This window comes from Salvia hispanica, chromosome 4 (genome assembly GCF_023119035.1).
Source record: "Salvia hispanica cultivar TCC Black 2014 chromosome 4, UniMelb_Shisp_WGS_1.0, whole genome shotgun sequence".
Classification (NCBI taxonomy): domain Eukaryota; kingdom Viridiplantae; phylum Streptophyta; class Magnoliopsida; order Lamiales; family Lamiaceae; genus Salvia; species Salvia hispanica.
The window spans coordinates 55,136,237-55,151,748 of record NC_062968.1 but is presented as its reverse complement, the minus strand read 5'-3'; the positions used below and the strand labels follow the sequence as shown (position 1 = coordinate 55,151,748).

The following is a 15,512-nucleotide window of genomic DNA, read 5'->3' as shown; positions in this document are numbered from 1 at the left end:
AGTTCTCTATTTAAGAATAATTCACTAATGTTAACTGTTGGATGTCACATTAGATGTTCCATAATTTAGCCCAAATTTGAAAAGTTTTCAAATTACGGCTAATTTTCAAAGTTGAAAATTTGGCCAAATTTCTAGAATTTTTCGGTAATTAGCACTAATTTATATTTGTAATGAAATAGAGAAGGAGGCGAACTCACAAAACGTAATGTGTTGGGATATATTTCCCATCTGATAATAATAAAAGATGTCAATCTACACTTACATTTATATCTTGATTCTTGAGCATTAGACAATAGATGCATTCATGGACAACTTCCAAGCTATTTAGAAGATATTTGTGGAGCTCAAATTTATAAATTTTCGATTTGGAACTTATCATCTTAATTAATTAGACGACCTAATTAAAAACAACTAAACAAGTGCTTTTAACCATACGAAATTAGGTATATGTGTTATCAAGCATCACATATGCAAAAATGAACAAGCAAAAAATGATGGAATCTTAATAGGACCCAAAATATATTACGATGCCAGCCACTTCAAAAACAAGATAAAAAAGTACTTTTCCATTAATTCAATTTGATATAACATGTTTTTCATACATTAGCTGAACATATAATTAAAAGTGATATTAGTTTCTTAAACTCAGTTATACCTTTTGAATTTCGTTGCAGTGTAGTACTCCAGAATAATTATATCTGTCTTTTTCGAGTATGGATGTTAGATATTTCGTGATGGTGATGGAATTTAAACCCTAGCTATTGTTAATGCTCTTATAATATTTATTTAAAGAGAAATTGTAGATACGCCTTACAAGGTTTATTTTATTTATTTTATAGTAACTATTTGGATGGTCCATGGACACTAATTGAGTAAAAAATGGAAGATGGATAAATGTTTGTGTTAAAAGGGCAACCCCTCTTAAAGTGACACCATGACACCACTTATATAGTAATATTATAAACGTTACACAGCAATATTACAAACACTACACAACAATCTATAGATTGATATATAGTGTGTCGGATATTGCTGGACAAGAAAAATTGCTGGATAAAGACCAATAAATTGCTGGCCGTCTTTTTTCAGTTTTTTATTTTTATTATTTTTTTGCCACGTGGCAGATTATTATCCGTTCACGTGTACAAATGTTTGGCAACCCCTCTTAAAGTGACACCATGACACCACTTATACAACAATATTATAAACGTTACACAACAATATTACAAACACTACACAACAATCTATAGATTGATGTATAGTGTGTCGGATATTGATGGACAAGAAAAATTTCTGGATAAAGACCAACAAATTGCTGGCCGTCTTTTTTCAGTTTTTTATTTTTATTATTTTTTTTGCCACGTGGCAGATTATTATCCGTTCACGTGTACAAATGTTTGGCAACCCCTCTTAAAGTGACACCATGACACCACTTATACAACAATATTATAAACGTTACACAGCAGTATTACAAACACTACACAACAATCTATAGATTGATGAAAAATTGTTGGATAAAGACCAACAAATTGCTGGCCGTCTTTTTTCAGTTTTTTTTTTTTTTTTTTGTGCCACATGGCAGTTTATTATTCGTCCACGTATACAAATGATTGACTAGGAATGATGGTATGGTGTTATTTTAAGAGGTGGTGGCACCTTAACATGCTCCGATGGATAAATCTTTATATTCTATGCATGCATACTAAGTGAGTAAAAGGGAAAGATGGATAAATTTAGTTATTCCTTTTATTTTATTTCATAAATCTCATTAATTATTGTTTTCTAGGTATGGAGTACTAATTTGACGTTACTTCTTAATGTCTGAAAATGACGACTTTATTGACTTTCAACAACCTTTATAATAGGTGGGGTTGAGTCTATCATAGATTAGAACCCAAAATTTTGATATTACTTTTATATCCTTCAAATAGAATCATTTTATTCAGAATACGATAGATTTGTACGTTTAGTAGTACAATAATTTTATTTCTCACGATAAAAATTGCTAGTCACTCGAGCATAATAATTAAAAGATCTCACCTACGTTCAACCTATATCTCATAATTCATTGAAAGAGTTTGATGGTTTATTGTCTCATTCGGGTAACTCATGAGTAAGGAGTTGGCACGATTAAGTTATCATTTGCTCGGATATTATTAACCCATATTAATCTTTGTCTTTGACATAGCTTCACGTCAAAATCTCAAAATAAAACTCAATAAATCACGAAAGATATGTCGCAATTTCTTTCTCGATCTATCCACTATCATTTTTCATTTATAGTACAGTCCACACAACTCAACACACATAAAATGAGAACTTTTTACTATATTCACAGATTTATTTTTTACATTCAATTTAATTTTAATAATTTAAAATTGTTATTTACATAATTAGTTTTACAAATTATATAAAATTCTAAATCATATTAGTAATTTTATTAATTTATTTAAAGATGTACACATTATATTAACGAAATATATTAACGAAATTTTACATGAAAATCAAAGTTCGATTATGAGCCTTACTACTAGTCATGTTGATGGAATTCAAGCTTGTAATAAAGTTGCGGGTCTCACGAAAAAATATTTTCTCAAATGAATTGAATTGGTCATATGATAATGAAAACAATGACTTTGATAGAAAATGGAAAACCTTGAAAAAAGAAGGTAGAAATCAAAATGAAATCATACAACTAAAATAATCATGTTCTAATTTTAGTCCAAAATCTCATGATACAAAGTACGAACCCCCATAATTAAGAATTTTATTGCATGACCCACTCTAATCTCTATAAAAACAAATAATCATATCAATATTTTTTTTAATAATATTATTGTATTATATAGTATTCCATCTGATCGATCTCACTTCTCACTTTAAGTGACACATTTTCTTTTTTAAATATCTACTCTAAATGATATACTATATTTCTAAATATATAAACATCACTCTTTTTTTTTTTTTCTTCTTTCTTACTTTGATCTCCCTACTTTCCTGTGCAATACTTTCATACTACTTAATAAATCTAGATATTGCAAAAATAAAATGCAATTGAAATCACGTGGAACACTAAATTTGAACTAATTCGATAGTAGAAGTTTAGTCTTTTGTATTAGTAGTTTGGTTGTTGTGATCAATATGTATTTATTTCATGCCATTCATGTGAGCATCAATGTATAACTATTTCATAGTCATCCAATACGACTCCATTGAACAGAATTTTGAAAGAGATTTTGAAAAGTTACAGTTCAGGTTATCAACCACAATTACAAAAATGTGGTGCAAACTTTAAAGATTCGGACTTTACATATCCAAGAAGTGTAATCGAGTGACAGAAGGCTCATTCATCCTTAATAAATGGTTAAGAAATCGATCCATGCCTTTAGATATGGAACAAATTTAAATTTTTGAGCCCATCGATAGATATCCTTGATCTAATAAAAAAAAACAATCAGACTTTACTTTTTGGTAATACAGTACTTATACAAATGGACCAAATTCTTTTGTAACTAAATTACTCCGAGTTAAGCATGTCTTTGTATTAGTATATTATTATTGCGACGATTGCCTTGAATCTAAGAAATTAAAAAAAATAATAAAAAAAGTTAATTGAGACGTCCCGGATAATTCATCCCAATTTTCCAATTCGGTCCGTCTCACATAATTTGTTCAATTTCATTTTCACCATTTTTGGTAGTGGACTCCATATTCCACTAACTCATTTCTACTAACATTTTATTATAAAACTAATATATAAAGGTAGGATCCATATTCCACAGACTTTTTCAACCCGCTTTTTATTACGATTCTTAAAACTCGTGCCCTGTTAAAATGATCCGAATTATCTGGGACGGAGGGAGTATTCATCGTTCTACAGTAAAGGAAGCCAACAAAAATTTGTACGGCCGCTCTAAAACGACTGCAGTAAAATCCCACAAACGACAGTAAAAAAAAAGTGCATCAGGCACAAAACGACAAAAACCAAAACGCACGAAATCGGAATGAAAAACAATTGAAAAAAATAAAAAAATGTAAATGGTGAAACAGATTGATAGCTATAAAAAACGGGTACGTGGCAGTTACAAAGCACTGCACCATCTCTTTTCAAAATCCCCAATCTCTTTCCGCCACCACTCCTCCGCCGCCCGGGAACATGAGATGGTAGGCTTAAGCGTGATCCTCGAAACCTACAGAGACCGAAGCCCCCAAATTCTCAGCAAAGCCGCCATGAATATGATCATCAAACCTAATTCCTCTGGATTTCTCGATAATTGCTTCCTCTGCCGCCGCAAATTATTGCCGGGAAATGACACATTCATGTACAAGTAGGTTTCCGTTTCTTCAATCGTGCTGTGAATTTTGCAATTTGGAGTGATTGATTTTGTGTAATTGCAGAGGGGATAGGGCATTTTGCAGTGTGGAGTGCAGGTGCAGGCAGATTTTCATGGACGAAGAGGAGAGTGCTTGTACGTTGGAGTACACCTGTTCAGCTGCCGCCACGTCATCCCGCAGCGGCAAGGGAGGGAGAGCTCCGTTTGCGTTTTGAAGGAAGAGTGTGTGTTTTTCCGTTTCTGCCCTTTGTTGGTAGCGTTTCTATCTCAACCGAGCCAGGGACTGTTTTGTCATCTCATCGTTTTACCACCGGAGGAGATTTTTGAAGGGTGTTTCTCAACCAAATACGAAAATAAAATCAATATTCACAAGCTCATCTTCTTTTGTGGAGTATTTTATTATTATAGAATTAATATTTAAAATAAGACATAGTACAATATTTCATAATTTTTACTCATACACTATAACATTAGGGATATTTAAAACAGGTTCAATTCAACTATCATAAGATTACAAGCATATGAAACTTGGGATCTGTGTGGATAAGGACACGTTTGTCGTTATCACAAATTTAAATAATGCCCCTAAATTAATTTTGTCGTATTATTAAAAATGTTTGATATTATCTTATTAGTCGTTAGCTTTTTACTTTTTTTTTTAACTATTAGGGCATCCATGTCCTCCTTTGTGCGCGAGTTGGTAGGCTCCTCGGGAGGGGACTGCGTCTCCTCCATGTCCGAAATCTCGTATCCGTTGGCATTGACTGAGAAATTGGCGACCGGGTTGATGTTTGAGCCACGCACTCCTGGCGTACCATGATGGAATGAGGTGTAAAGTGGGGTATATATAAAGTAAAAATCATGTACTTTCTCTGTCTCATAAAAGTATGTTCATTTGAAATCAGAAGTGGAGCTAGGAATTTGTAGCGAGAGGGGCAAATTTACATATAAGGGAATTTTAAGTATTTGAGGAGGGGCATTTAGTGAGAAATTAATAGAAATAAATTGAAAAATATACAATATATACATGAATATGAAAATGTGAGGTGGGGCAATTGCCCCTCTTTTAGTACATGTCAATCCACCCATGTTTGAAACGGCACGGGAACTAATGCACCATCGGTAAAGTAAGAGATGAGAGGAGAAGAGTAATCAAAGTAGTTTTAGTGGATAGTGAGATTCATATTATTATAGTGTTTAATGAGTTGTAATGGTGCGTCATAGTGATATAAGTTGTAATTAAATTGATATATATGAGTAATGAGTTGGGGACAACTTTTCATGAACGGAAAGTGCAAATATTTTTATAGGACGAAGAGAGTATAAAATAAAGAAGAAAATATTTAAATCCGCCGGCAAAAACTGCGTGCAATAGAGCCGTGGAAACCGCCGCCCGCGAACCGCAAGCGCTGATCGAGCTATCGCCCCCGCCTGGTGTCCCCCAAATGCCCACTTGTTATAGCGCCGACAATTTCGCCGCACGCGGCCGGCCGGAAAACCTAACTCTTTTTTTCTTTTTCTTTTTCGTTTAATTCCTAGTATTTGTTTATAGATTAAGTTGAAAAATATTTTTCTCTTAAACTATATAGTCCTGTCTTGAGCATGACTTTACTGCATTAGGAATTTGTTCCCAGAACTTTATTTCTCTACCATACTTATTTATCTATTTCTATTATTCCAATTTGTTTCAAGATTAAATTAAAAAAACTACTACAATAAAAACAGATTGTTAAAATTTGTTAAATTTCTGTTGTTGAATCAATTTTGATATTGATTCTTGTTGAAGAAATTTTGAATGTCTTCGTAGTCACCCAACGTGAAAAATAATGGGAAAATTGATAGTAGGAGTATCAATTTGAGACCTTTAAATAATGGGAAAAATGATAATTAAAATCATACATAATTTTTTATTAATTTCTGAACATCTAGTAACTTTTAAAAGTAGCGAACTAAATTATAGTTTTTGTACATTTCTAAATTGTTCCATATAATTAAAATTTTGATGAAATGCCCTTGAAAAAGTTGTACCATAATAATATACATAAAAATGTGTATGATGGTGAAAATATTGATGGTCCCTCAATGGAAAGGACTGATATTGATTTCTCAAATTTGACTAATGTTATCTTTCATATAACCTATCAATGATCTATAATATAACCTACAATATCAAAACTGCACTCTCATTCGAGCTCTGAATCTCATCGATCGAAACCCGTTCCCGGACAAGGGTTTCGAGTATGTTTTGGCCTAATCTCATGAACAAGAAGAAGCAACCCAAAAATGCTTTTACAAGAATGGAGAAACTGATCCCATTTTGTACACATGTACAGAAATACAATTAGCTGTTATGTGTTTTGTTTTTGTTCACCTGATTCAGTAGCCGCCTTTGACGGCCGGGAATAAACGAGCGTAACATAGTTTGTATCTTGACTAGTCTCAATCGCCACGAAGACCTTGGTGGTTGGAGTTAAACGCGAGCCTTACCAAACGCACGAGCTCCTGTACATCTTGAAAACTGAAGTCGACAACTCTCTTGATCGAAGCAATCGCATCTCTGTTCTGGGATTTTTTTAGTATGATGTGGGCAGCTGCAAACACGTCCTGCGATTTCTTGGCAGCTTCCATTGCAGAGTTGACATCTTTCGTCTACGGAAGGATAGCTTAAATTCATATTCATGCCAAGGATGAAAGAAACCACAGCAAAGCAGAAAAGGACTGCATTAATTTGGTAAATCGACTTACAAAATCAAGCAGCCGGACAAAGTTGGGGCGGTTTTGAGGCACTATGACATGATTTGCAGCATGAGGACCACTGCCTTTAGACAATGCAGCCTTGTCCGCCATTGCTAAATTATTTAAGTTATCAACATCAGAAGCAGAAGATGACGGAGATTCACCTAATCAGAAGAGCAAATGTAGCATCAATAGCAATATCATCTGCCATAGTCTAATAAAGTTGACGAGCATATCTATAAACAACTAAAAAGAGATAAAGATAATTCCGCAACATTAGGTTCGTTATTGAGACCTGAAAGTGACTGAGCAAGTCCTAATAGATGGAATTCATCTGTGATTTCGAAGGGGGTTCATAGAAGTAGTTCATGTAAAAGCATATGTCAGTCTTTCAAGTAGAATAGGTTACTCAACCATACAGTCCAAATTTTAGGTATGGTGACTGATAAAGATTCAAGAAAACGAGATATCATACCTTGAGGAATCATTTGCAGACTCGATTGCAAATCTTGGCAAAATCTGCTAGCTGATGAGCTTTTGCAATAAACTACCTTCAGGTAAGCCACCTCCATGCATTTATACGCCAAAGCAGCGAAGGCCAATTCATGGCCTTTTTCATATTCACTTGCACATGTTCTGCAGAGTATGTAAAGCTAATGAGAAATACCAAAATAAGTAGTCATCATATCAGATATTATTCTCGGAAGAACAATACTACAATCCCCCAAGATTGACGACTTGAATCCCGAATATTTTGCTATCCATGTAAAAGCTTGGTTATGAATTTTGCATTTTCACAATAAACTTCAGATTTCTACCCCTTCCCTTAAACAGGTCTTACCCCGATAATATATCAACACAAAGTTTCCCACTGAATGAGAAGTTGCAAAGGACACAGGTTCAGAGTATCCAACTTACTTGCAAAGTTGGGCAGCAACACCATACGTTTGCATCGGACTCATCTCCATCTGTTTAATAGGCTCTGCATCGCAGGCTTCTAGAAGCGAAGCTCCATGAAGAAACTTTAGGGCAGCTTTAAAGTATTCATAATTACTTTCAGAAGTAAAGCCAGAGGTCTGCAAGCAATAACGTACAGAAGTTAGATACTGCAGAGAAGATGTACGGAAGAGTAATCATAAGTTAGATACGGTAGAGCAGATGTACAGAAGAGTAAACATCCACACATAAATTCAAATAATCGACACTTTGGAAGAGAAGGATAACTGTGCAAACAGATTTGGAACTTGGAAGCAGAAAAATGACCTTAATTAGATCAGCATGACTTCTAAGTCCTTCTGCTTCTTTTAGGATGTCTCCAGCTTCTTTCAAAGCAGTAGATGCAACAGCACCAGAGACATTCTTGTTCCGAAGGCTTGCATCAAGATGCAAAGATTGTTGCTCTGCTTCTTTATTAACGGTGTTTTCGTTAGTAGTGCCTTTTCGAGACTTTGATGTATCACTAGTTACAGAATTATCATGGGGTCTTGAGTCCAAAGGACTTCCTTTCAAGGGACCCACGGGTCCTGATGCAAGTTTGCTAGGACGAACTGTGCCTTGTTTGTCTCCCTGACGCAAATCAATGCGAACCTTTCCGCTCCACGGTTCTTTCTCGCAGGAACTTTGCTCTATTCTTCTTGGAGGATCATGTTTATGGCTCTGCTGCACAACACCGCTGCTGCAGGGATTATCCAATACTAAATCATTCTTGTCACCTTCTCTCTGTATAGATTGCTTCTCACTTCTGCTGGCCTTCAATTTTCTGACATTGTTCTTACCAACAACAGTACTTTTTTTAACAGACTTGAGGCTGAGATCATTGGAGAGAGGATGTCTCATGTTACTCAATGCTTCATGTTTGGGTGCAGGATGGTTGTCGTCAATGGGTGTCTCTTTGTTCAGTTTGGTCTTCGAATCTGAAATTTTCGAGCCATTGTCATTGGTTAGACCAGATTTTCTCCTCCTAACTGTGTCAAATTCAGAACTCCTGTCCATCTCCTGTTTCTTCACACTGCTTACTGCACCAGCACTCCTGAACCTAAAATCGACTTTCCCTGAAGTTTCAGTCATCATTGGTGACGCCTGGTTTGGATAGAGCATCCTCATGGGAGACGAAGAAACCGACTCCTCTGGCGAGCCTTTCACCTCAGCATAGCTAAGCCTTTTTTTGCGGGAATCGGAAATCTTGGAAGAGCTTGAAGTGGCAGCCATCGACAGCTGTTCACACCCTAAATCCTTTCTCAGTTCATCTATATCTTCAATAGTGAGACGCATCTTTGCTATAGGTTTCTTCACCTGCTGTCCATTCTTCTTGATGCTCGTATCTGTTAGATATTCTTTATCCCCCAATTCCACACTTCTTATTTTCAAAAGATCACCACTCTGACTTCCTCTGAACCCATCATCTTCATTATGACATACACGCAGTTTCTTGTCTCTATGAACATCACCATCCTTACTGTTCTCGTTGACCAAAACTTTTCTTTCTTGGCTGTGCACATTATCCTTCAATTTTATCTTTTTAGCTGTTACCTGTCCAGTGTTACACGTCTCCACACCCAGCGGCCCATTATGTTGTAAATCACGCATAGCTTTTTCATGCTTCACGTTAATTTGGATATTGCCCGGTCCAGCAGAGATCACTTCTTTTTTAATACTCTTTTTCTTCCCGCTCTTCACAGTTGCATTAGTCAGCAAACCTAGTTTCGCATTGTGCCCATTATCAAGAAGATCATTGTCGAACGTAGGCACATCTTTAGACTTAATCCTTTTTATTTGCTCCTTCCCCTCTAAATACTCACCCGACTCCTGCTTGATTTTCTTCCTCAGATTTGAATCAGCTGCAGAATGTTGTAGTCATCCATCAGCAAAGAAAAACCCTCACAGTCAAGAAAGTACATAGAAAGCAACAGGCCGGCAGCTATAAATAGACGACATACCTTCTGGCAGATGCTCTCCTTTTCGTTTATTTAGTCTGGCTAAACCAGATGCTGATTTACTCGGGTGCTGCATATCCGTTTGGTCTGTGAAATTTCCTCTGGCAAGAGGCGGCTTCACATCCTTCATGCCATCGTGTTCCAAATCCGACAGTGGCATTTGCATTTGATTTTTAGAATGGAGTGGATAACTCGTGCCGACTGCAGTCTGTCTTTTGTGCAGTTTCTTCATCCTCACTGGATCAGACGCAAAGTTCTGACGGTCCTGATTGAAACCGTGCGCAATAGTTGTAGCTGCACCGACTACAGATCCATCTGCGTGAGCTTGGGAATTATGTTGATTTTGAGGGACAGGAATTTTATACAGTGCGCGAAGAGCTGCTGTAGTTTCATCTTCAGTAATGCCACAACGATTATGTTCTGGACTGCAGGTTAGGAGAGATGAGATCAGATTCCTGCTTAATTGACTTTGCAATTTTCACTGACTTGTAAACCATTGCAATTACAACACCACATTTTCAGGTTTTTGCAATTACAACATCCCAAATTTTTCCAGCAATAAAGCTATGTGGTTTCATTAGTAAATCCAATAGCATCTTAGTAGTATACATCAAACAAACTTTGCTGAAAATTTGGGCGCCGTTGTAATTGCAAAAATACAGCAATATCAAAATTAGAAGTTCTATACTTTCATTAACGGAATCAAACTGTAGAACTAAATAAATATAACGACTAAATCACGAAAGATGACGTGCCAATCAAGAAACTTACAGCCAGGTTTGCATGCTGCATAACCACTTCTCAGGAAGTTGCTCCGGATCCATGCCATATGGTAGGAGACGCCACGTCTCACAGCGGTCACATAAAACCCACTCTTCTTTTATAACCACGGGATTTACCACTGTCTGCTCGAACCCACCTAAGGTTCCTTCCTTAGAAGGTACTGCTGCAGATGAAGGCTCTACCATACGACTATCAGACGGCCCAACGTCTATATGTTTCTTATTACTTAACCTCTCCTTTGATTTATCAGCAAGTGCAGGTTTCGCTTTCAAATAATCAACAGAGGCCCTGCCTGATAAATGTTTTGGGTTCTCCATATGATCTACACTTGTCTGAACCTCATCTTTTTGGCCGAGCTGGGCATCCTTCCTTCCACTGGATTTCTTTTTGGGTATGAGACGATCGCCATCCCTGAAACTATCCGATTTCAAAGCTTTATTTCCACTACTTTGACTTACTTTTGACTTTTTCCCACCTTCAACTGATAAGCTCCCCACTGGATGAGGATCAGACTCATATAGACCAGTTCTCAAAGTCGAGTCGTCCATGACATTTTCAACCCTTTCTCCTTCAGAATAAGTTTTGAATGATTGATAACTTCCTTTACCTCTGCTCTTGCCATGATCAACTGAAACATCCTTATGAGGAATCGTAGCCCTATGTTCCTCGATTTTCTCTAAAGAAGTGCATCGCGGTTCTAGTTGCTCATACTTGCCATCCCTCTGGTTAGAAGTGTGTTCAAAGGACACATCCTTAAGTGAATCACCAGAAACAGCTTGTCCTTTTTCCTTATTCTTACTTACCCTCCTCTTATTAATTAGGATATTGTTATCTGAATTTTTAACTCCATCAGGCAAAGTTTTCTTTTCACAACCATCAAGATCCTCTGCATTATCTTTCAATTTGTTGTCAAAAGCCTTTGCCTTCTTCCCCCCTGGAGCATCGTTATTCAATATCTTAATCGATATTGCAGAATTCTTGGGAGCAGCTTTATACTCACCTTCTAACTTACACTCTCTTTCTGTCGTTAAGTTTAGCAAATCTTCACACAGAGGTGAAAGAAGTAACCCATCAGACATTGGAAAAGAAGTCATCGTCTGGACCAAAGAATAGAACAAAAAAAATACGTGATCAATCAACAAGGTCCAATCTGGAAATGTGTGACTATTAAAACAAGGTCAAAATAAGTACGATATCATTATCCTGTGAAAAATACAGGTACCAGTGTTCACCTATAAAAATTACATACTGGCCTGAAACGAAAGATGGAAAATCAGAATGCATAACCTGTAGCAAAAAAAATCAAAGAAAACACACCTCGAGTATGTAGGCTGGAGATTCAGCAGGTCTTTGCGTTTCGGACAGCAACTCATCACTTTCATCTTGACTATTACCCTCCGAGGAAGATGGAGACGTGAGCCCTAGACTGAGTATTTGAGCATTATATCGAGCCGCCCGTTCAGGTCCCACCTTGATGCGAACTTTCAGCGTTCTTTGATCTAGCGGATTGGCTAACTTACTAGAAGGAAGTTCAGCTTTTCCTGGGAATGTTTCAGAAACTTCACTAGAAGGCAACGTTGCCTTTTGTCTGCTTGAGCGCACACTGGGGGAAGATACATCATCCCTCCGAGTTGAAGGTGTGACTGATTTAGGGATGGGTCCCTGTGGTAACACCGCCCATAGTGCTGAGTAAATGAAAATTTCCCACACATGCGTGTGAACCATTAACTAATTACTGTATCATATATACCTCTGCACAGGCATTAGGTGATCTAGGCAAGTGAGAATTTTGAACTCTTGGTGGAGATTTTTGCTGCGACCAAATTGAAGGAGAGCGTTGATAAGTGGGTAAAAACGAGCCATAGCCACCAAATTTTGACCCTGCAGAAGCCACCAAAAAATTATTCGGGGCATTGAATATGGACGGGTTTGAGGAGAAGACAGCAATCAGTCTGATACTCCACTCACCCAAATTTTCTGCAGATACACCGCCTTCGAAATCTTTCTGCAGATGTCCCAATATGCTCTGAACCTTCTCTCCCTTTCAGAAGCAAGATTCAAAAAGTGGTCAATGTAGTTTGATAAAACTAAATATGAGAAGATAAAAGAGCATCCAAATCATTAGACATGAAAAACTGATTGCCACACAAGGTTTAGTAGTTAGAAAACAGGCTATTAAAATAATTATGTGCTTGTATATGAATAAAATTCAATGTGTTAAAGAGTTCATAATACAATGAAAAAAACATGATTCATCCTGATTATGATTATAGACCGGATAACTTCTATCAAACACCGAAATGACATTTTAAAGTGGCAAGAAGATCACAAATGCCATTCTTTTCCATCTTCTACCAATCCAAGCCAAACAAAAGTAGCGCTGCATTCACTCTACATTAGATGCACCTTCTTGTCAATGTGGTTACTTAGATGATCATATCATTCAGTTCATCAATTTAGTCAATCAAACTTTGATTTTCAAATCAAGGTCAAGCACATTGAACTCAAAAGTTTACAGTAGCAAGATGATCACAAATGTTGTTCTTTTCATCTTCTACCAATCCAAAACAAACAAAACAGACCACATTAATTCACTTTAGATTAGATGCATCTTCTCATCATTAATTGATCATCTCATTCAGTTCATATTAGCCAATCAGTTTAGCATTCCAAAACAAGGTCAAGCAACCTCATTCCACACACACCAACACTCGATCATCCACCCCGGATTATCAAGCATGTAAAGCTGCACTTCTCTACCAGTGAACAACTTCAAAAGCAACACAGTAAATTGCACTATTTGTCCAACATTGAACACAACTAATTGCCATAGAGGCAAGGGAAGAAACTCATACAATGTAAGAGAGAGCAACATCAGGATCAATGTTTGCATCATCACTGTAATAGCAAGTCTCTCCTTCTTCAAGCTCAGGCTCCTGAACCATCCTGGCCCACAAATAACCCAAAACCCTAACCCTAAACCTCCCCCAAAATTCTCAAATTCCCCCAAACCCAATTCCAACCTCTATCCTAAAATCAAGCATAATCACCACCCCGATTAAAGAACCAACCTTTAACCCCACAAACACTCAAAAAACCCACTAATAAACACCCTCGAAAATGGAAACCCTAATCCAGAAACTGGGTGATCACCACCATAAACACAAGCCCACGTGTTCCAGCCGAATGTATTCGCAATAAACTAGTAAAAGGAAACAAGTAGGCGCAATCCAAAAGAATCAATTTTTCGCTGGAATTGAGTAACGATCGTATCGATTCTCAATGTAATGCTCCTTATTTTGTTGTTTTTTTTGTTAATTTTAAGTGTAAGTATATGTGTATGTATAATTTTTTGTTGATGCAAAGAGACACCCAAATGAAGGAGGGAAGAAGGGGGGCGGTGGGTTGGGGTTAGGGTGTTTCTTTTCTTTTTCTTTCCTTTTATTTTCCTTTTTCTTTCCCTCTATCTTTATAATTAAATGTTATATCCCACTTAATTTTACTCTTCATTTGATATTATCATCTTAATCATATTTAGAATTTAGCATTAAAAAATTGTCAAAAAAGAGATACCAATTTTATGGAAATTCTATCATTACGTCTATTGGTGAAATTTATTTGTAAATATGATTGTATATATATTTTTCAAAATGTAATACTATCAATTGGAATATTTAGTTTCATTTAATTAAATTATTCATTTACTTTTTATGAAAACAAATTTACGGTTTCATTGCCCGACACGTTATGATGGTTTAATTATACCAAGAGTTGGTCCATGTTTTTAATTGTGGTCTAATTATCATAATTATTGACCTAACTGTCATGATTTTTAAACATACTTAACTCAATTTTCTGATGATGATTAATTTACTCAGGAAGATTAACTCATTTCGTTGTGTTTAGGACAAATCACAATCTTTTTGCAAAATATTGCAGTTTAAACGAATGAGTCAAGAATAAACCATTATTGATATGACAAAGAAATTGAGCAAGTTTGAGTCAATTCAATAACAAAGTAGGGTTAATTATGTGTTACGATTAATTATAAATAGGGTGTTCAATCAATATAGAATGGATTAGCACGGAATCATTAGAATTAGGTTTGAGAATTTTATATTCAAATAGTTATACAATGATTAATACTACAAATAAAAATGGATTAGGGTACGTACTCGATTTGTGGCGCGAAAATAAGAAACATTAATAAAGTTTGCTTACGTAGTTTGATCAGATCTTCATAATGTTACTACGCGACAATATCACCTATAAAGTAAAATGGATTAGGTCGATTGGCATCCTTAATTATTACACACTCGATTTGTGGCGCGAAAATAAGCGACATTAATAAAGTTTGCTTACGTAGTTTGATCAGACCTCCATAATGTCACTACACGCCAATATTACATATAAATTAAAATGGATTAGGCCAATTGGCATCCTTAATTATTACACACTTGATTTGTGGGCCGAAATAAGCGACATTAATAAAATTTGCTTACGTAGTTTGATCAGGCCTCCATAATGTCACTACACGCCAATATCACCTATAAATTAAAATGGATTGGGTCGATGGACATCCTTAATTATTACGCACTCGATTTGTGGCGTGAAAATAAGAAACATTAATAAAGTTTACTTACGTAGTTTGATCAGATCTTCATAATGTCACTACGCGACAATATCACCTATAAAGTAAAATGGATTAGGTCGATTGACATCCTTA

The 15,512-nt window shown here is 36.1% G+C and overlaps 2 protein-coding genes across 5 annotated transcripts; one reads left to right on the top strand and one right to left on the bottom strand.

The window, feature by feature from the left end:
* The first annotated feature begins 4,023 nt into the window (after positions 1-4,023).
* LOC125223726 (FCS-Like Zinc finger 15-like) lies at positions 4,024-4,711 on the top strand. Its single transcript, XM_048126998.1, has 2 exons — positions 4,024-4,328; positions 4,399-4,711. Exons 1-2 carry the CDS (start codon positions 4,039-4,041, stop codon positions 4,547-4,549), a joined length of 441 nt encoding a protein of 146 aa, XP_047982955.1. The 5' UTR covers positions 4,024-4,038; the 3' UTR covers positions 4,550-4,711.
* A 1,894-nt stretch (positions 4,712-6,605) lies between these two features.
* LOC125222260 (cysteine-tryptophan domain-containing zinc finger protein 7-like) lies at positions 6,606-14,197 on the bottom strand. 4 transcript variants are annotated; one of them, XM_048124778.1, is made up of 13 exons: positions 13,642-14,197; positions 12,755-12,827; positions 12,537-12,667; positions 12,104-12,448; positions 11,787-11,883; positions 10,775-11,720; positions 10,007-10,428; positions 8,334-9,907; positions 7,989-8,146; positions 7,546-7,706; positions 7,366-7,404; positions 7,080-7,234; positions 6,606-6,983 (listed from the first exon to the last, which is right to left on the bottom strand). In XM_048124778.1, the coding sequence occupies exons 1-13, from the start codon at positions 13,729-13,731 to the stop codon at positions 6,774-6,776; spliced, it is 4,401 nt and encodes a 1,466-aa protein (XP_047980735.1). In that variant the 5' UTR covers positions 13,732-14,197; the 3' UTR covers positions 6,606-6,773. The 4 variants fall into 4 exon arrangements, with proteins under 4 accessions (XP_047980735.1, XP_047980732.1, XP_047980736.1 ...); XM_048124775.1 differs by having other exon boundaries at positions 10,775-11,883; XM_048124779.1 differs by having other exon boundaries at positions 10,775-11,883; positions 12,537-12,599.
* Between the last annotated feature and the right edge of the window lie 1,315 nt (positions 14,198-15,512).

What these genes read in the sequence shown, in the direction of transcription:
- LOC125223726 (XM_048126998.1), top strand. Translation starts at nt 4,039, where the DNA reads ATGGTGAAACAGATTGATAGCTATAAAAAACGGGTACGTGGCAGTTAC. An exon ending in AATGACACATTCATGTACAA is followed by an intron (nt 4,329 to 4,398) that starts GTAGGTTTCCGT and finishes GTGTAATTGCAG; the next exon opens with AGGGGATAGGGCATTTTGCA.
- LOC125222260 (XM_048124775.1), bottom strand. Translation starts at nt 13,731, where the DNA reads ATGGTTCAGGAGCCTGAGCTTGAAGAAGGAGAGACTTGCTATTACAGT. An exon ending in TGTATCTGCAGAAAATTTGG is followed by an intron (nt 12,668 to 12,754) that starts GTGAGTGGAGTA and finishes TGGCTTCTGCAG; the next exon opens with GGTCAAAATTTGGTGGCTAT. An exon ending in GTTGCTGCCCAACTTTGCAA is followed by an intron (nt 7,707 to 7,988) that starts GTAAGTTGGATA and finishes CATACTCTGCAG; the next exon opens with AACATGTGCAAGTGAATATG.